This window comes from Hyperolius riggenbachi, chromosome 2 (genome assembly GCF_040937935.1).
Source record: "Hyperolius riggenbachi isolate aHypRig1 chromosome 2, aHypRig1.pri, whole genome shotgun sequence".
Taxonomy (NCBI): Eukaryota; Metazoa; Chordata; class Amphibia; order Anura; family Hyperoliidae; genus Hyperolius; species Hyperolius riggenbachi.
In genome coordinates this window covers 309571924-309593517 of record NC_090647.1, presented here as the reverse complement: position 1 = coordinate 309593517, position 21594 = coordinate 309571924, and the positions used below count along the sequence as shown (strand labels likewise).

Below are 21594 nucleotides of genomic sequence, written 5' to 3'. Positions count from 1 at the left end.
GCAAACCGCTCTGAAGTGCCGTTTTTCAGAGCGGTTTGCGTTTTTCCTATACTTAACATTGAGGCAGAAACGCATCCGCAATCCAAAAAATGCCTCACCCAGGCATTTTTCATTTCTGCAAAACGCCTGCCGCTCTGGTGTGCACCACCCCATTGAGATACATTGACCAAGCAGATCCGCAGCCGCAAGCGGATCTGAAAACGCCCAAAAAGCCGCTCGGTGTGCACCAGCCCGAAGAGATGAAATTATACAAGTATGCCAGGTATTACAGATGTTAAACAATTTGTACACAGTGTTAATTATTTCAAAGGGGATTCAGAGTTCATCAAGTTTATGGCGGATAGCAAAAAGCTGTTTTTTCAGTCTGTTTGTGTGTGTGCGGATTGATCTAAAACGTTTACCTGATGGAAGGAGCTCAAACAAGGCATTTCCAGGGTGAGTGTTGTCCTTGATAATGTTTTTGGCCCTTCACACGCTGCGAGTATTATACAAAAGTTTCAGTGATGGTAGTCCAGTGCCAATAATGGCTTCTGCTGTTTTAACAACTTGCTGCAGGGCTTCTCTAGTAGCCTTCGTGCAGCTGTTGTACCAGGCCGTCATGCAATTGGTCAGAACGCTCATACGTCCATCGAGTTCAACAAAGTACAACTCCAGCCTGCTCCCTCACATATCCCTGTTGATCCAGAGGAAGGCGAAAAACCCTTACAAAGCATGGTCCAATTAGCCCCAAAAGGGAAAAAAAGGCCTTCCCGACTCCAGATGGCAATCGGATAAAACCCCTGGATCAACATCATAAGTCTTTACCTAGTAATTGTAGCCATGGATGTCTTTCAACGCAAGGAAAGCATCTAAGCCCCCTTTAAATGCAGGTATAGAGTTTGCCATAACTACTTCCTGTGGCAATGCATTCCACATCTTAATTACTCTTACTGTAAAGAACCCTTTCCTAAATAAATGGCTAAAACGGTTTTCCTCCATGCGCAGATCATGTCCTCTAGTCCTTTGAGAAGGCCTAGGGACAAAAGCCAAGCTTTTATATTGTCCTCTGATGTATTTGTACATGTTAATTAGATCCCCCTCTAAGGCGTCTTTTTTCTCTAGACTAAATAAACCCAGTTTATCTAACCTTGGTAAGTGAGACCTTCCATCCCACGTATCAATTTTGTTGCTCGTCTCTGCACCTGCTCTAAAACTGCAACATCTTTCCTGTAATGTGGTGCCCAGAACTAAATTCCAGATGTGGCCTTACTAGAGTGTTAAACAGGAGCAATATTATGCTAGCATCTCAAGTTTTTTATTTCCCTTTTAATGCATCCCGTTATGAAAGTAATTGGATTACTTTTTGCACAAATCCTGGGAAAATTGAACCCCCAGCGAGATTAAACTATCAGCAAGCAAGAAAATACTCCAAATTATTTTGATAGTACTTTTTCACCAACTTTTAGGTACTTAAATTGTGAAATGCTTAAAATCTATTTTAACCCCTTCATGACCGCTTAACATCAATGGGCGTTGAGAAGGTGGCTCCCCCTGGACCGCCTAATGCCGATCGGCGTCAAGTCCTGGGGGAGGAGCTTAGCGGGGATCATGCGTGCGCAATCCACCAGTCTGCCAGCGACGATCGTTGCTGGCAGACTGTAAAAAACAGAAACAGCCGTTTGTTTTGCTTGTACAGTGCTGCGATCTACCCTGTCACTTGGCTTGATCCCTGGAGCAGCTCACTACGCGATTCCCTCTCATAGGCTGATGCCCATGAGAGAGGATTGCCCTGATAATCTCTCCGGGGGGAGGGAAAATTAAAGAAAATACACATTTTTATTCAAAATAAAACAAATGAAAAAAAAACAGTTTGCAGCAGTGATCAGAGTCCACCAACAGAAAGCTCTGTTGGTGGGCAGAAAAGGGGGGCAGACTCAATTGGTTGCTAAGTTGTATGGCCGTGCAGCACACTGTTAAAGCTTCAGTGTGCTGAATTGTAAACAATAGCCCAGCCACTAGTAGGGTGTAATGCTAGGTACACACCACACCATTCTCTGGCAGATCGATTATTTCCATCAGAAAATTGTATGGTGTGCTTAAAAGCTATTTTAAAGAGAAAATGAAAATTATCTCCTAAGAGATAACGAGGGCGTAGAGTTAATTGCATGTGGGCCAATGTGGCAAAAGGATAGCTCACACTCTGATCTGGATCTGATCAGAGAGGGCTCTATCTTTGCCAGACGCAGCAAATTGATTTGAAACCTATTGAAAATTGATCTGACCTGATCTAACTGCAAACCATGCTCGATTCAGTGTGACGCTATAAGCCGTTGATCTTCCACTGCTCCTGCCGGTTTTGAAACGGGTGTAGCCCTAGAACACAGCAGCTCTCAGCTGTTAGTGCAAACTTTTTTAAATTATCCATAAATGTATTGGTGTGCCTAAAGAATTAAGCAATTTACAAACTATTTGTATTTAAAGTAAAAAGGCCTCATAACTTTATTCAATGTGTCATCAATTTTATTCTCTTAACACCCTATTCCATACTCCTCCTCTTCCACCTGTTAATCAGTAGATGATTTTCCAAAAACCTTATTGATGATAATATACACAGCTTGATGGCACAGCGTTGCCTCTCTGTACTCCTCTATAACTGCCCTTACTACTTCTCCCTTTAAGCTTTTGATGAAAACTAAATACAGTATTTTTGTTGGCCTTATTTCCCTTATTATGCAGTGACATTTACTGTGTGAAACTGTTTTGTACGAATAATGCACCAATCTGTGTTACCACTTTAATAGAGTATGGGGTGGAGCTACACTGGTAGGATTCACAAAACTAGTTTGTAAATGAAACCAGGAAGGAAATGTGACCTTTCTGGTGAGGATCTCTCTGCTCTCCCTTTTGCACATTCACTGTAAGTTCTATGGTGCTTGGTTGTGGTTGTTTTATAACTACTATTTTCTTTATTGAAAACATTTGTTGCTCATATGAGAAAGCAGATTTTCTATCCCCCCTTTCCCTCTCCCTCTTTTGCCAGTTGTCACGTCATCACAAAAGTTTCAAAGTTCACAACCCCTCCCAGCTACACTCTAAAATACTCGCCAGTTTATTGTGATTGTAAGTCACTGAATAGACTTGTCTTACTTTCTTTCTCATTTTAGTTTAAGTATATAAACCTGTTTTTTTGTTTTTGTTTTTTTAAATGCAGGATAAATCAGTCTTGTGTAAAGTAGCTGTAATTTTATCAGGATGTTAAAGTGTATTTAGACACACGTATTTGCATTTGTGATCCAAGATGTTTAGATGTGAGAGGATTTAGATGGTGAATATGTTGTATATTTTTCATAAACCAGACAAGTGCAGAGCTTTTTTTTTGTTATGCATTTCTTTTTTAGTTTCCTTTCTGTACTCAAGTCCTGTGAGGCGTTTGCTGGTCTTTTGTGCTCAGGTTGTTGCTCTGTTTGTGTTTAATAGGAAAATAGCTCCCTGCTCAGAATGGCATTACAGCCTTGTTGCTTTTGTACCTCTGCTATGAAATCTTTTTAAGAACATTATTTATATCTCTGTTGGTTGAAAATGTACTGAGAGTCATCTGACCCCTGGAGGTGTGTGTTCCACCCTGTCCCCAGGTGTCTGAGTATCCAAGCAGTAAACAGTTTCCAATCTTTCACCTGCTGCTTTCTGTGAGTCTGCTATTCTCTAGGGATAGGCATATAAAATTATAGATTACTTTTCAAAATTTGATGCAACATCTGTTACAAGTTTTTGTAAAATACAATGTAAATTGTCTATAATAGAGAGCAGTCAAACAACAAGTTTACTGTGGTCTTTCTTCATGCTTACATTTTATGACCCTTCAAAATAAATAGATTTTTCTTCCCTGGGTCATTGTTCTTCTGTTCATGTTTGACATTTGCATGTGCAATTTCTGTGTAACAGCGAGTGCTGGAAGTGTTTGCATATTGGCACTGTACCTAGAGCACTAAGCAACTGCTCTTCTAAAGGCTTATCATGTGGATGCCATAGAAAGGAAACGCATAGAATATAACTTGTTGCTGACTGTAAATTGAAGTTAAGGTTAGGTTTCATTATAAAATCAGGTTTGGCAGATGGTTACACTTCTAAAGTTTCAATAGAGCAGCACTTAACCCATTCGCGTTCCGTTGTTTTCACTTGGGAAATGTTCACCTCCCATTCATTAGCCTATAACTTTATCACTACTTATCACAATGAACTGATCTATATCTTGTTTTTTCCGCCACCAATTAGGCTTTCTTTGGGAGGTACATTTTGCTAAGAGCCACTTTACTGTAAATGCATTTTAACAGGAAGAATAAAAAAAGGAAAAAAATCATTATTTCTCAGTTTTCAGCCATTATAGTTTTAAAATAATACATGCCTCCATAATTAAAACTCACGTATTGTATTTGCACATATGTCCCGTTTATTACACCGTTAAAATTATGTCCCTATCACAATGTATGGCGACAATATTTTATTTGGAAATAAAGGTGCATTTTTTCCGTTTTGCATCTATCACTATTTACAAGTTTAAAATAAAAAAAATATAGAAATATTTCATCTTTACATTGATATTTAAAAAGTTTAGACCCTTAGGTAAATATTTACATTTTTTTTTTATTGTAGTGTTTTTTGTTTTTTTTATATTAAACCTTTTATTTGGGTAGTTTTGGGAGGGTGGGAGGTAAACAATAGGTTTATAATGTAAATGTGTGTTGATTTTCATTTTTTTTTTTACTTATAGTTGTAGTATTACTTTTTGGCCACAAGATGTTGGCCATGAGTTTGTTTACATGACGTCACTCTAAGCGTAACACGCTTAGAGCGATGCATGGGGGAGGTAACAGTCAGAAAAGGCGCAGCTTCCGAAAGAGCTTTTTCAGCGGGGGAGAGGAATCCGTGATCGGGCACCATAGCCCGATTCACTGATTCCCTGGCTAATGAACCGCGGGCCGGGAGCGTGCGGTAGCGCGCATGGTTCCTGGACGTAGTTTCTTCGTTCATGAACCAAAATAGGTTAAGGTACTGTACTTTTGTTGAACCAAGCAACAAACTTCATTATTTTTCTCACTATACAGACTTTGCTTAGAAGACTGAACATATTGGTTGGATTACCTTAAAGCGGATCCGAGATGAAATAACGTGTGTGTGTGTGTGTGTGTGTGTGTGTGTGTTTAGATAGTTTACACAGCATATCTATCTGCACACAGCTTCAACAGTTTTGATTTATTCCTGTGATGCAATGAGGGCAGCCATGTTCTGTTTGTTACATTGTCACAGGCTGAGGGCTGGAGATGTTATCAGCTTGCCTGTGTGTAAATTCAGTCCCCTCTCCTCCTCCCTCCCCTCTGCCTCTGAAATCTATGGCTAGTAACCGCCTCCTCCTGCCCAGACTGAGCTCCCATAAGCCCTTGCTACAGTGCCAAGGCACTGTGAAAAGCCGTGGGCGAGGCTTGTTTAGTTTATAGGGAATTAGAGTATTAAGACAAAACAAAAGTATTTGGCTTAAGGAATGCCTATAAACTATATGAAATGAACACAATTATGCAATGAATAAAAGTTTATCTTGGATCCACTTTAAGTCAGAGAGACATATGTAAAGGTCAACATACACATATGCTAAACATTGATTGGGAAAGGCAGTTTCTAATAGTGGGAGGGGGGTTTAACTTGATGACTGTACATCATCATCATTGCAAGGTAGTGGCGGAATGATGAGCTTGATATTAAATAATACATGCTGAGATTAATCTCGTGTTGAAGCAAGTTAAGGCTCATACACATGCTCAGCCACATGCTCAGCCAATGTTGCCTGATGAGGATCGTTGACAATGCACAGCGCCTAGGCTGTGTGCTTTCGAGCGGGCGACCCGTTCTGTTCTTTGCGGTGGCAGTGTGTGCCGGAGTGGCGTTGCACGGTGGGTGGGGTTAGTGGGCAGAACACAGCTATTGTCCGCCTATTGACCAAAGACATCTGCCAGGACGGTTTGGTGGCCAAGGGGTCATCTTTGACCACTGTTTGTACAGGGCTTTAAAGAAAACCTGAACTGAACATTAAAAGTCAAAATAAGCATACACAAGTCATACTTACCTTCCATGTAGTCTACTCCTCAGTGTCTTTCTCCTGTCCCGCATCCTATGTGTTCACTGTGATCAAGGGAATTTTCCGTCCTCCATTTTGAAAATGGCCATTACCCATAACAGCTTTCTGGTCAGCACACAGTTAAACTGTAACATCGCCCACTTGAGCCATAGGGAAACATGGACAATACCTGGTATATCAGTTTTCCTCTCAGCTATAACTGACAGCAACTGATATTTTACTGACAGCAACTGATATATTTCTGATCTGACAAAATATTGTCAGAACTGGAAGGGATTATTGTCAGAAGAAAATGGTGCGCTTGTGAGAGGAACTGATGGCAAGGTAACTATGCAATGTTCATTTGAAGTTACCTCATGTGTTTATTTTAAATATTATTACTCAGTACAGGTTCTCTTTAAGGCAACCATGCACTGGTCAATTGCCACCAGATCGACCAACAGATAGATCCCTCTCTGATCGAATCTGATCAGAGGAATCTAATGGCTGCCCATTACTGCAAACAGATTTTGAAATAATTTCAGCTTGAAATCGATTCACAACATGTGGAGCTACCGCCTGTTCACCGCCCCATGTGCTCCCCCGGCCTGCAGCAATACATTACCTGTCTGCCGGTGTGAGTCCCTGGTTCATGCTGACACTTTGTTCAGCTGGCCTGTCTCCTCTTCACTTTCTGTCCCATCCTGTGACTAGCGTACAAGTACAAACAGTAGAGGGCGCTCTATTGTTTGAATGTTGGCTTGTCACAGGAGGAGACGGGAAGTAATGAGGATACAAGCCAGCCGGAGAAAGTGTCAGCACAGACCATGGACTTGCGCCGGCGGACAGGCAATGTATTGCTGCCGCTATGCTATGTCGATTGTTGCCAAATGGATCGCCGCTAATGACGTGCTCCCGACTCTCCTGCGATCAAGCAAAATTTTCAGTCCGGTCAACATTTTCGTTATAGCTTTCACAGCTATTCAATTAGTTATCAAATCTGCTGTATATCGACGGGAAATTGACGTAGTGTATGGGTAGCTTTAGAAAGCAAGTCATTATCAGATATGAGTTGTATAATTGATCTTATTATGTATGGTGACTTTAAAGCCCCATGCACACTGGGGGATTTCTGTCGTAAAGGCAGGGATCACAACACAATCCCTTGGGTGACAGTGCTGTGCCGAAGCTGTACAGCCTCCAGGCTAGCATGATGGAGTGGGGAAAACAATGTAATCAGGCGTTGGATTGCTAAATGCAATCAGCCGGTCGCTGTACGCAGTGGGAATGGCTCACAATTCTCAGCCGAGGTGATGATTATCGTCCGTCACAGCCGAGTTGATTGTATTGTGTGTGCATTGCTTAAAGTGTACCAGAGCCGAAGCTTGGGTACAAAATGAGATACTTAAAGAGAGGGAAGCCTCAGAATCCTAGCTTTTCTCCTATCGTGCCCTCACGAGTCCGCCTGCGTGCAGTAAGCTGGAGCCGAGGCCTCCGTGCTACTGCGCATGCCCAGCCGTGTTCTCGTGCCTACTGCGTGGCCACACTGCAAGAGAAGGAGCATGGCCCGATCTGAAGGGGAGCTGCGCTCATCGACATGGGACATCTGAGTATAGCGGAAAGCCTCAGTAGGATCCTGAGGCTTCCCTCTCTTAGGGCAAGTATCTGATTTTGATCCTGAGCTTCGGCTAGGGATCGCTTTGAACCCTCCTGGCGGTTTATTAAAATCTGCCAGGGGGCAGCACAGCCGTTTAACCACCCTGGCGTTCTGATTAAATCGCCAGGGTGGCTGCGGGAGGGTTTTTTTTAAATTAAAAAAAAAACTATTTCATGCAGCCAACTGAAAGTTGGCTGCATGAAAGCCCACTAGAGGGCGCGCCGGCGGCAAGGAATAACACGGAAGGCCGCAATGAGCGGCCCTCCGTGTTTCGCTTCCCTCGTCGCCATGGCGACGAGCGGAGTGACGTCATGGACGTCAGCCGACGTCCTGACGTCAGCCGCCTCCGATCCAGCCCTTAGCGCTGGCCGGAACTGTTTGTTCCGGCTACGCTGGGCTCGGTCGGCTGGGGGGACCCTCTTTCGCCGCTGCACGCGGCGGATCGCCGCGCTGCAGCGGCGATCAGGCAGCACACGCGGCTGGCAAAGTGCCGGCTGCGTGTGCTGCTTTTTATTTGGTGGAAATCGGCCCAGCAGGGCCTGAGCGGCAGCCTCTGGCGGTGTTGGACGAGCTGAGCTCGTCCAGACCGCTCAGCAGGTTAAAAAAAAATGTATATCATGTAGCGAGACAAGGTCTCGCTACATGATAGCCGCTGCTCAGCGGCATCCCCCCAGCCCCTCCGATCGGAGATCAGGAGATCCCGTTCAAAGAACGAGATCTCCTGGAGGGCTTCCCCCGTCGCCATGGTGACGGGCGGGATGACGTCAAAGGGGCTCCGATCCACCCCTCAGCGCTGCCTGGCACTGATTGGCACGGGGTCTGGGCTGCGGCGCGCCGGATAGCGGCAGATCAGCGACGAGCGGCGGTGATCGGATTGCACACGCAGCTAGCAAAGTGCTAGCTGCGTGTAGCAAAAAAAAAAAAAATATGCAAATCGACCCAGCGGGGCCTGGGCAGTGCCTTCCGGCGGCATAGCCCGAGCTCAGCTCGGGCTTACTGCCAGGAAGGTTAAATGGAAACTTAACTTAAAAAACCCCAAAAACCATGACTGGTGCAATGCATACATTTTTACGCATTGCAACCGTAACGCGTAAAAATGTACTTGTTAATGTCCGCGATAGCTTTCGGCATCAGCAGGAATGCGTAAAAATGTACGCATGGCGGCCGGCCGACTCCCAGTCGGCAAAAACGAAACTAGCTGGCAGCGGGGGACCGGAGGAGCCATGAGTGACTACGAGGGCACAGGATGGCTGCAGGGGGCTGGTAGATGCCCCAGGTAAGTGAAACTCAAGGTTTTTTTTTATTGTTTTTTAGTTTAAAGTGAATCTTAACTGACGTATTGCAAAAAAAAGTTTCTATTCCATGTAGCTATTACAGCAGACACTTGCCGCACTGTCTGTTGTTTTCAAATGTGCCTCTGAGCCCTGTAGTGCGCCCCGTTATTTTCGGCTGACCAGTCGCAATCTGCTTTGCCCGGAAGTTCTTTTGCCTTCTACACCTCCCTCGCCTGTCTGTATTTCGCCTGTGCAGTATAACAACTTGCGCACTGGCACATTGTGAATCCTAGCGTGCTAATGAATCGGCATGATTCACGATTGTCACGCTAGTTTCCATGCCATACACTCGTGCGAGAGCACTCCCCTCAGCTTCTCGCGCTATTTATCATGTAATTAGCCGGCCTCTGCACACTTTATGCGCATGATCCCTGCTCGAGTCACTCTGTCTGCGTGCTCATACACTGCAGCAGAATCTGACAGGCGGGAGTACATAGTCAGAAGAAGGCATCCAGGGCTCCACGCTGCCCCGGAAGTAATCGTTCCCATTCGCCGCCATGTTAGTGACGTTATTAAAACGAAACTATGCTACCAACTGAGAACGGGGATGAGCAGAGCGGCTAAAATGATTGGAATAGATACAATGATATGGGAGTAGAATAGGAAACCTTTTATTTAATTATACAATTCACAGTTAAGGTTGGTTCCCTTTAAGCTGGGTCTGGACAGATTGGTATGGAATTCAGAAACATGCAGGAATTTGTAGAAGCCAGCTTCATTGGCATTTAAAGAAATTATTGTTGGCTATCATTAATATATCCCTGCTGCCTGGCTTCAGACATTTGTTCAGCTCTGATGTAAGGTCGTGAAATATAGCAAGTTATTATAAATGTACAGTATATGTTCCAGCCCAATGTGTGCAGTTACACTGTTCAAATATCAGCTGGCCTAAATAAAAACTAGCTGCTGAACAATGAGATGGTAGCCGCGTTGATTGGCAGTGAGCGGCATTCATTTCCTGGCAAGGTTTCAGCATCTTGAACTGGTGGAGATCTGCATGTGGAGATCTGACCAATTTTCCATTGGTCCCCCTAAAATGATGTGTCCCCCCCCCAAGATTTTAAAGGTAATTACTGTATAAGTGCAGTTCTTCTATAAAGAGATCATCTGCTTGGCTAGTTTGCATTAGGAAAACCTTGAGCAGCAGGTGAGAGGTTGAACTCATGGCGTAGATGACTGTTGATACTGAGAAATTGCTGATGACGAGTCACATGGAACGGCCCTGCCACTGCAGTTGATGGCATCAATAGTGATGGAATCGATGATCCTGTGTAGTTGGCTAAAGTGTAAATGAATATCAACCACTAGCAGTAGAGCATCAAACCACTCCATTGCTTGTGTTGATTTTGCTGAGGTGTAAAACTTACTGTGGAAAGTCTGTCCAATTGAAGAGCTGGTCATTTGAACACAATTATAGAAACTCTTAACCTTCTTGCCGGTTATCCCGCTCGGGGTAACCTGCGCAGAAGGATTTGGGCCGTTTTTCAAAATTTGTTTTTACTGCACGCAGCTAGCACTTTGCTAGCTGCGTGCATGTTCCAATCGCCGCCAATTCGCCGCTACCCGCCGCGCGCCTCCCCCTCCTCCAGACCCCTTGCGCAGCCTGGCCAATCAGGGCCAGGCAGCGCTGAGGGGTGGATCGGGATTCCCTCTGACGTCCCGACGTCGGTGACGTCATCCCGCCTGAATGGGATTTCCTGCTTGCAAAGATCGCCGGCGGAGATTGAAGTGGGTAGGGGGATGCCGCTTGTCAGCGGCTATCATGTAGCGAGCCCTGGGCTCGCTACAGAATTTTAAAAAAATAAATTAAAGTGCTGCGCCGCCCCCTTGCTGTCAGAATTGGAACGGCAAGGAGGTTAAGAAAAGGGCTAGCTGGGCCCAAGAGCTAGGCATCAAAGATTTTGAAGGAGCCTTTGATGCCTAGCTCCTGGGACTGTCCAGTCCTACACTGTTGACAGTAATGACAGGCTATTTGGACAGCTGTGTAACTAAAGATGCCGCCTTAACAATTCCCTAAATGACCCTAAACATCTGCATACTAGAAAAGAAAACCCACATGCAGGCTGTCCCCCGTGTGTATGACGCGCGCGCCACAAACTGTCGCCGGGAAGTGAAGTTGCTGTGCGATTGAAAAGTTAAATCGCCGGCAACTTCTGTCTCCGCAACGGTCGCTGGGCCTCCGGACTAGCGACGGGAGACAAACGCAAGTGAATGGAGCATCCTGCTGGGGGATGCTCCCTTCACAGACAGCTTCCGCCGCGTCTCTGCCTTTCTGGCGAGACGTATGGATAGCGGTCGCCGCCAGGGAGGCTCTCCCTGGTCTCTTGTCTGCTGGCAACAGCAGACAACAGTACCTCGTGTGTACGAGGCTTTAGTCTAGTCTAGGTCCGTTTTCTCACATAAAGGAGGGTTCACACTCCTGTTTTCCACCTGTGGTTTTAGTTTTTGTAAATGCGCATTTTGTGTGCATTTCTTTCACATTCAGCTGACTTTTAGCAATATGAATCGCATGCTGTGTGGGATGTTATGCTGCAAACACAAGTTGTGTTTTTTTTTTTTTTCCCCTGCACGTGGCATCCTCACTTAGGGCTAGTGCACACCAAAACCGCTAGCAGATCCACAAAACGCTAGCGGTTTTGGGTGCTGATGAGAGTTTTGTCCCAGTGCACACCGGGCGGATCTTGATGCGATCCGCCGGGTGTTCACCAGCCGCATCAGCATCCGCGTGGCTAATGTATCTCTATGGACTGGTGTACACCGGCGGTTTGAGGTTTTAAGCAAACCGCAAACGTGCAGCAAGAGGCACGTTTGCGGCTTGGTAAAAACTCAAACCGCCGGTGTGCACCAGTCCATAGAGATACATTAGCCACGCGGATTTTCAGGCGGATCCGCCCGGTGTGCACTGGGCCTTAGATGTGACCGAGACCATTCATTACCATAGGCTGTTGCATCTGGTGGGATTCTACATGCAGAGAAACCTCATGCAAATCCCCCGGGTAGGAACACACGAAGCAGAAACCCTAGCGTTGCGTAAAATGCTAGCGTTAAAGCTTATGTCAGACAATGGGCCGCATGAAAAAATGCATTTGTGCTGCTTTAAAAATGCTTATTTTTCCAAAATGCATCTAAAACGTAATGTAGGTCAATGGTGACGCGGAGGTATAGCTTTTTAATGTTTGTTTTTGTTTTTTTTAAAATAAGTTTGATGTATTTCAGCTTTATGTTGTGCTTTTCGTTTTTTAACATAATCAAATAGTTGTGCTTTCCTTTTGAGGTTTGTTGGACACGTGTGGGATTACTATGGACATACAATTCTTGAAGTAACTTGCTAGAACTGTAATATGCATGTATGTGACATAAAGTTCTGAAACTTTAAAAACTGAAGGTATGGATCAGGCCATCAGTATCTCTCATGTTCTTAAACCTCTTCATCCATGTCATCATATTGCCGTGGATGGTGTTCTTCTAAGTACACCTGATTTGACAGATTTGGAACATTGCTATCTTTTTGACTCTTACACACACACTACTACAGAGAACGATGGGTCCGTCAGACCCTCCTGCTGGGCGGTCGTTCTCCCGACAGTAGTGCGTGTGTACAGTCCGTCTGCAGACTGAAAAGGCTGTTTCTGAATGAAACGCTGAGCGGATCGTTCAGAAACAGCCTCATCAGTCTGCAGACAGACTGTACACACGCACTACTGTCGGGAGAACGACCGCCCAGCGGGAGGGTCTGACGGACCCGTCCACTGTAGTAGTGCGTGTGTACGCACTTTAATGCGGAGTCTCTGGCACGAAGGTCCCTGGCTGGATCCATAAGCCTACCACCTTTGAAATAAATGTAGATGTTACAGCAGTATGTGAACAGACATTTATTGAAGTAAGGATTTCAATCTTGCATGACCATCCTTTGATGCTTCTAATCAGGTCTAGTGTTTCACATCTGTTCTCTCATGATCATTGTCAGCATGTGTGCACTACTAATAGAGCTTGGTTCTTACACAGGTGGCAGACATTTAAGTAATGTTGGAGAATGTATGTAAAAACTAGTTTCAGCTGCTAAAGTAAAACACCAGCAAAACTCCTTTATTTTTCTTTCTATTATGGAAAAGAATTGGAATTTGTATTTTTTTTTTTATTGCTGATGCATTCCCCATCTAAACAGTTGTACCTCTCTACACATGAACTTAGAAATAAAAGAATAGTCTGGTACACACCTTCAATTTTGATTAGCCATTAACTGATTAATTTAACCATCTCTGTGTTATGAGGGTCAACAGATTTAAAAAATTTTAAGCAGATTATGTAGGCAAACTCTCATACTAGATCGAGGTGGTAAAATTGATCAGTAATTGGCCAATCAAAATTGGAGGTGTGTACAAGTAGGCAGTTATTGACAGCTATAGCAGTTGTAAGTCTTCCTCACTTTACAGGGTGGTCACAGCAATGGCTTTACACCTTAAAGGGGTTCTTTTGTGAAAAAAGTAGGCAGTTAAAAAATGTGACAAATGACAGGTTTTGGGCCAGTCCATCTTTTTAAGAGGGATTCTCAGGGCTTTCTTTGTTTTCAACAGCATTTCCTGAACAACAGTTGCAAAATCTAACTGACATAATAGTGTGCAAGTGATTAGGGAGGCCGGCTGGTATCTTGCTATTTTGGCGGTTAAACTGTTGTTCAGGAAATGCTGTTGAAAACAAAGAAATCCCTGAGAATCCCCCTTAAAAAGATGGACTGGCCCAAAACCTGTCATCTGTCACATTTTTTAACTGCCTACTTTTTTCGCGAAAGAACCCCTTTAAGACCCATACATGTGTTAGATGAATGTTGCCCGATTGGGTTCAGGACAACCCCTTGAGCATCAATGCAGGGCCGAGGCTGTACAGACACGTAGTCAGCCCAAAACCAGATGACACATTCTGTTTGGGGGAGGGCCAAGGGACTGGTACAGATGCGACATCACGCAGCGAGCAGAGCAAGCTTCAAGAGCCAAGCTATTGGCAGATCACTGGTCGGAAGCTGCAGTACACGCTGGATTAACAAACTGTGTGGTCGTTATTGGTCACCTCACTCAGCCGAGTTTAATCTAGTGTGTGTACGGTCCTGTCTCTCTCCTAGTTCTGATTGCAACACACTAAAATTATCAGCATTGCAAAGCTGGCAGCGAGGCAATCCATATTAGACAAGGTTTCAGGCGATAACCTCCCGAAATTGGTCGCATAGACGATCGCGCATGCTGCAAAATGTTGGGCCAACTCGCTTGATCGGGGTGCGCAGCTGTAAGTGTACAATTTGCAATTTCAGTACGATCAGCAAATGCAATGAAACCCTTGGCGCTGTCCCACCTAATGTTAAGTGTGTCACCCCCAAAGTGCCCGGTGCATGTTATACATTACCGTTACGCAACCACCGCTTTTCCTCCAGCTGCTCCGGGCGTGTTCTTCTCTACATACATGCACCCCCCCCCCCCCCCGTGTGGTTACCTAGTAAGTGTTACGCATATGACATCAGACGTCATATACGCGGCAATGTTACTAGGCAACCACATGACACGTGTATGCAGAATAGTGTGTGCCCGGAGCCTGCAGGGACAAGCGGAGGTCGCGGACAGATAATGTATAACATGCACAGGGAACTGTGGGGGAAATTAACATTAGGGGGAAAGCGTCGGGTGGCGAGGTGGTCGGATTTGGCGTCGTAATCTAATTGACTTCAGCGTGAAATTGATTGGGAATTGGCCTGTGGTGTATGGTCAGCTGACAGATCTCTCTCATCAAATTCCACTAATGCTGGATACACACCATGAGTTTCCACGTTCGATGCGTCAGTCAATACGCATCGATACGATTATTTCCGACATGTCCGATTCAAGCTTCGATGGATTGTTAGGTCGATTTGCCATACTTTACATGGCAATCGACCTAAAAATCATCGAAATGCGTTCGGAAATGCTCGGAAATAATCGAATCGACGCGTATTGACGGATGCATTCGACGCGGAAACTCATGGTGTGTATCCAGCATAAGAGAGAGATTTGTCTCTTGGTCGAATCTGCCCATTATCGCTAGATGAATGGGCACTTTTAATGCCCAATCTACACGATACGATTCTTATTACGATTCGATTAAATCCGACATGTCCGATCAGGATTCGATTCAGTTGGATTTGCATTTGCAAAACAATGGCAAATCGAATTGCATCGAATCAAATCCCGATCGGACATGTCGGATTTAATCGAATCGTAAATAGAATCATAATCGAATCGTACAAAGAATTGTATCGTGTAGATTGGGCCTTTAATATTTTGTGGTACGTGGTGGTAGATCAGGTATGCTATCAACTCCAAGATATAATCAACCGTTTTTGAGCCATTTAGATGGCTTGATAGATAATTGCCGACATGTTCGATCTTCTGCTCGATCATTTTGCTGCTTGATTCCTGATAGTGATGGAAAAAGATAAGAAGAACGAGCGGAAGATAAGAGTATCGACTGCAGAATTGATCGGCGAAACAATCGAACAGGAGAATCGAGCGGCAAAAACGAGCCATCTATGCTCAGCATTAAGCTTAAAGAGACACTGAAGCGAAAAAAAAATATGATATAGTGAATTGGTTGTGTACTATGAATAATTACTAGAAGATTAGCAGCAAAGAAAATATTCTCATATTTGTATTTTCAGGTATATAGTGTGTTTTCTAACATTGCATCATTCTATAATATGTGCAGATTACACAACACTCAGCATTCAAAATGAGTCTTTCAGAGCAGTCTGTGAAGTAATGACCTCTCCGCTGGCAGAGAAAAAGTAAACAGTGCACTTACAGTTGAGATGATAAAAGTCAGAGCGCCCTCTATTTGAACTTCCTGGTCACTGCAGTGACAGGAAGCGCCGGGATGGAGCGGGTGCAGCGCGGAGAAGACGCCCGGGAGCCAGCGTCAGGTAATGTATACCGGATCGGCCGCCGCTAGCGACGCGCTCCCTACCCGCGGGCGATCGAGGGTAATTTCCCGCACGGCGCGATCGACGGGCCGATCCGATTTCGGGAGGAAATCGGATCGGCGGGTGCGTTTAGCGCGAACGATTGGCAGCAGATTCGATCCCAGGATCGAATCTGCTGTCGAAATGGCCGCGAATCGGGCCAGTGTATGGCCACCTTAAGACTTAGTCGGAGAGTTAATGGCTTGTTTGCATAGAGATAACAACTGGAGTTTCTTAACTCTTCCTGTACTGGAAACAATTAGACTGATGTATCTGATCTTAATGTTTCATTTCTTAGCTGTACTACACATACAAAACATAATATCATAATTTTTTTTCGCTTCAGTGTCTCTTTAAAGAGGCACTTAAGTGGAAAAAAAAAACGAGTTCTACTCACCTGGGGCTTTCCTCAGCCCCCTGCAGCTGATCGGTGCCCTCGACGTGTCTCTCCGATCCTCCTGGTCCCGCCGGCGACCACTTCCGGTTTCGCCGTCAGGACCCGACAGGCTGGGAACGCAAGTGATTCTTCGCGTTCCCAGCAGCAATAGCTCCCTCTGTTGCTATAGCAGCATAGAGAGCTGCTATAGCAACATAGAGGGTGCTATTGTGGCTGGGAACGCGAAGAATCACTCGCGTTCCCAGCCTGTTGAGTCTTGACGGCGAAACCGGAAGTGGTCGCCGGCGGGACCAGGAGGATCGGAGAGACACGTCGAGGGCACCGATCAGCTGCAGGGGGCTGAGGAAAGCCCCAGGTGAGTAGAACTCGTTTTTTTTTTCCACTTAAGGTTCACTTTAAATAGTATTTAAAACCTCAGGAGAAAATAAATGGAAGAGATCAGGGCTGTGGAGCCTGAGTTGGAGTCGAAGTCGAGGAGTCAGAGTTGGAGTCGTGGTTTCAGAAACTGAGGAGTCTGGAGTCTGAGTCGCATGATTTTTGTACAGTCTGAGCAATTTTGGGTACCCGGAGTTGGAGTCATGGTTTCAGAAACTGAATAGTCAGAGTTGGAGTCGGAAAATTTTTGTACCGACTCCACAGCCCTGGAAGAGATAAACAATTATGCATATGTAGTCCTACTTTTAAATAGGACTTTCTGGAATCCCATATTTTTATGTTGTAAAACTACTTTCTTTTACTTTTCACATTCTCAGGTACATGACAGCATTTTTTATGGTATTCATCTCCTATACAGACATATCTGAAATACTGAAGTTGTTACATGTTCCCTGCATAAACCTATTTATTTGTAAGAGTTAAGAGATGACTGAAACGTCATAGAGCACTGGATTATTAATCCTTACAGTAAAGCAGGTCATACACACCATTTTTTTTTCATTTTCCCCAGTTCAGTTCTATTGCAGCAGCATGTCATATCGATTGAATTCTGGTGCTCAATCAGTGGGCTATAGCGTTGCACTGCATCAAATGGATTGTGTTTGATTAATTTTTCAATAGATTTCTGGCTGAAATTTTGAAAATTGATGTGCTTTTTGTGAAAGGAATCAATCCCTCTGTCGAGTTCTGATCTGAGATCTGCTGTCAGGGAGAAATTGATGTGTATATGGGTACATCAAAAAAAAAAAAAAAGTAACACAAACTGTTCTAAATAGGACTGTACATCCACCTTTCATCATGTCACATGTCACTTGAGACACCACTGGAACAGAACAGAAATGATTGAATACGCATACCTGTTTGTGTAAGGTGACCAAGAGACATGCCAATTAAATTGTCAACATAAGAAAAAAACACCTTTCTGGTTTTCCACGTTTTGTAATGATTATGTGTGGCATTTATATATGGCTAGAACTTCCTGCTGCACCCTACAGAGTCCTTTGCACACTATATATCACTTAACTGCCTTTCACCTTGCCACCCAATATAATATTCCTCCTGCTGAAAAGTCGCAGTTTGCTTGTTTGTTTGTTTTTTTGTTGTTTTTTTCGTTGAGTGCGAAGCAAAGTTGCGTAATTTCAAGTTTTTAGGTTATGGGAGGTATTTCATGCCAACACAAAAACTAATTCCATGGAGGTAGTGCTTTAAGTGCTATGGCCCACTACAGTACTTTTAGCTGTGTTTTTGGCTCGTCTGTGATTCCAAAAGTGCTAGGCCAATTTGTCAATGGAACGCAGCCCACAGAGAGATTATGATTTACCAGGATCACAAACACAGAACCTGCAACTTTTTTGGAGCAATTCAATAGAGGAATGTGATGGTCCAAAATCGCTTTCTTCTAAATCTGTGTTTTAAGATGCAAAAATTCTCAGTTTTGTGATTGATTTTGCAAACGCTTGTAGTCCTGCACGGTGAGAAAGTTGACAACTTAAAGGGGCAACACAGCAAAAAACTGTAAAAATTTAAAATATGTGCAAATAAGAAGTACGTTTTTTTTCCAGAGTAAAATGAGCCATACATTTTCTCCTATGTTGCTGTCACTTACAGTAGGTAGTAGAAATCAGACAGAAGTGACAGGTTTTTGATTTGCCCATCTCTTTATAGGGGATTCTCAGGGATATATTATTTTCAAAAGCACTTAGTGAATGGCAGTTGCTTTGTCCAACTGCCACAAAACTGTGTAGGGAGCAGGGAGGCTGGCCAGCATCATTGTTTAAATCCTTTTTTAGGGAATATCGTTATAAAGAATAAAATCCTTGCTGTGAATCCCCTATGAAGAGATGGCCTAGTCCAAAACCTGTCACTTCTGTCAGATTTCTTCTGTCTACTGTAAGTGACAGCATTATAGGAGAAAAGTAATTGATGGCTCATTTTAATCTGGAAAAAATGTACTTATTGGTAAAAGTTTGCACATATTTTACATTTTACAGTGTTTTGCTGTAGTGCCCCTTTAATGTTTTCATTTGTATGTTAAATAAATTCCTGGTTGATAAGTTTTTGTTCAATTTTTATTTTTTTCAGGTAACTAAAGGCTGATTGTGTTTTTTGAAACATGTCCAAAAATAAGTCAAAATCAAGGTCGGGATCATCTCGGTCTGTATCACGCTCGAGGTCCCGTTCATTCTCTAAATCACGATCTCGTTCAAGGTCTGCTTCACACTCAAGAAAACGCAGGCACAGGTAAGAATAACCTAAGCTTTCTTGCTTCTAGTCTGACACACAAATTATGATCCTCTTGCACTTGCATAGCATAGGGGTTCATGGCTATTAAGCAACAGACTAGATTTTGAAGATATGTGCCTTTTGTCTCTACATGATCTTTTTTTGCTTAAAAAGGACCTGTAAGGAATAAAATAACTGCCAACCAGCATGTAATTTATATCCACTTTACCAGAGGAAACCCAGTGTTTCTGGCATTAAAATCCAACATTTCCTGATATATCACATTTAAGGCACAACTCTCGCCCACCTCATGACGCTTTTCCAGGGATTTAGGCTTGTGCGCTTAGCCTTCTGGCTACATCCTCTCCATCATCCCATGAGGGCATCTATGGGCATCTTTTTTTAACAGCATTTTGTGTCTTTGTGCTGCCACATTTTACATTCAATACCTACTGCAGGTGATATCTTTGCAGTTATACTACCTATGCACCTGAGGGTAGAGAGGGGGACCCCTGAACTACATATGTGCCGAATTGCAGACCCACTGGTTCACGAGCTAAGAACCTATCTCACGAACCAGTGGGACTGGGGGGCCAGCTTTTACATTCTATAGACCAATAGGAATGGTCAATGAGGTGTAAATGATACAGAATTAAGTAATTTTTTATGTGTATACAGCTTAAAAAGAGACAAGTTCAATACCCTAAACCCCCCTTCCCCCTCCCTTCGCTAGGTTTGGACTGGTTCTTTTTTGCAAGTGGCGAAACTGCGCGTTAAAAAAATTACATAATGCTGCATGAACTTGGAATTATTTACATTTCCCTGACTATCCGCACAGTCAGAGTGAGAATAGTAAAAGGAGGCAGCTGATGGAGGGACACGCTTTTGTGCTTCGTATGCTAAAATACACTTTAATGTGCTACAAGGACGACACATGACGTGGGGATATTGGATCATAAAATGTAGATAAAACTTCACCTCTTCTAATGTAAGCCTACCTTAGAGCCTGCCATACACACATCACATCTACTAATGTAAGCCTACCTTAGAGCCTGCCAAACACACATCACATCTACTAATGTTAGGGCTCAAACCCACTAGCAGCCGTTTCTAAGCCCCAGTGATTTGAAAAAGCTCTTGCTAATGCAAGGCTATGGAGGATTTTTATAAACGCACATCGCTCCAGTTTAATCACACCCATCGCATTACATTAGCAAGAGCTTTTCAAATCACAAAGCGCTCAGAAAAGCGCTCCTAGTGGGTTTAAGGCTTAAGCCTACCGTAAAGCATGCCATACACACATCACATCTACTAATGTAAGCCTACCTTAAATCATTCCATACACAATCACATCTACTAATGTAAGCCTACCTTAAAGCACGCCATACACACATCACATGTAGCTGTACGATTTTGCAATGCACTGCTGTGCAGCACAATGAGTATGTCAAAAGGGGTTAAAATGGGCTTGGGTAGGCGGTTGAAATATGCTTTCTGCTCTTTTCACCCCTGCAGGATGCGTCTTTGTAGAAAATGACCATGGAAGCAGCCTGTTGCTTCCAGGGTTGCCTCAACCGACAAGAGAAGTAGGGATTAAAATGCACAGTTTTCCCAAATGGTGAAAAACGATACCAGCACTCCCCATTCATTTGAATTTTAGCACTTAGCTGCTAATGTTTACCGCCCGGTCAACATTTTACCTGGAACTTAAAAGAAAATTGATCTAGGCAAAAAAGAAGCCATAATTTTAACACGTATTCCTTCTTTTCAATATATTTCTTTAAACATGAAATGATTAGTATGACTTCAAACCTGAACTTTTTTTTTTAATATGTATGCCAAGAGGGTATATTACTGTTAGTTTTTAAATGATGGGCTTGTAATTAGTGATGGATGCAAAACTGTTTTGCTGAGCACCCTTTATTTCCAAATAAAATATTGGCGCTTATACATTGTACTAGGGAAACGTTTTAAACGTTGCAATAACTGGGACAAATGGGCAAATATGTGGCTTTCACCCACAGTAGAAAGTTTTATTTTAAAACTATAATGGCCGAAAACTGAGAACTAATGATTAGAATAGAATAATATCTTAGCATAATGTACCACCCAAAGAAAACCTACTTGGTGGAGAATTTTTTTTTAGATCATTTCATTGTAATTTAGTAGTGATTAAATTATTGGTGAAACAAAGGGAGGCACGCTGAAAGGTGAAAATTGCTCTGATCCTAAAGGGGAAAAGCCCCTCAGTGGTTAAGGGAAAATAACCGGTCGTGGGAAGTGGGTAAGTGTTTCTGAATGCAGATACATGAACTATTGACCTTTTTATGTATCTCTCCCTAAACTCAAATGATGTATTCTTCCAGGAAAACTTTTAGGGTCCATTCAAACTTAAAAGCACAAAATGCACGCAATTTTTGCCGGCGTTTTGTGGGAGTGATTTTCCCGCAATTTCACGTGGAAAAATCACTGGACACTGTGGCG

At 43.6% G+C, this 21594-nt stretch overlaps 1 protein-coding gene across 3 annotated transcripts in view; it reads left to right on the top strand.

The window, feature by feature from the left end:
- The window catches only part of THRAP3 (thyroid hormone receptor associated protein 3), an 87191-nt gene that overhangs the window by 25861 nt on the left and 39736 nt on the right, over positions 1 to 21594 (top strand). For 2 of the 3 annotated variants that reach the window (XM_068269064.1, XM_068269067.1), the window contains exon 3: positions 18970 to 19128. In XM_068269064.1, the coding sequence (XP_068125165.1) occupies positions 19001 to 19128 (128 nt within the window). In that variant the 5' untranslated portion in view covers positions 18970 to 19000. Of the gene's footprint in view, positions 1 to 2854; positions 2897 to 18969; positions 19129 to 21594 lie in introns of those variants that run through there. The other variant, XM_068269065.1, reaches the window with a different exon arrangement.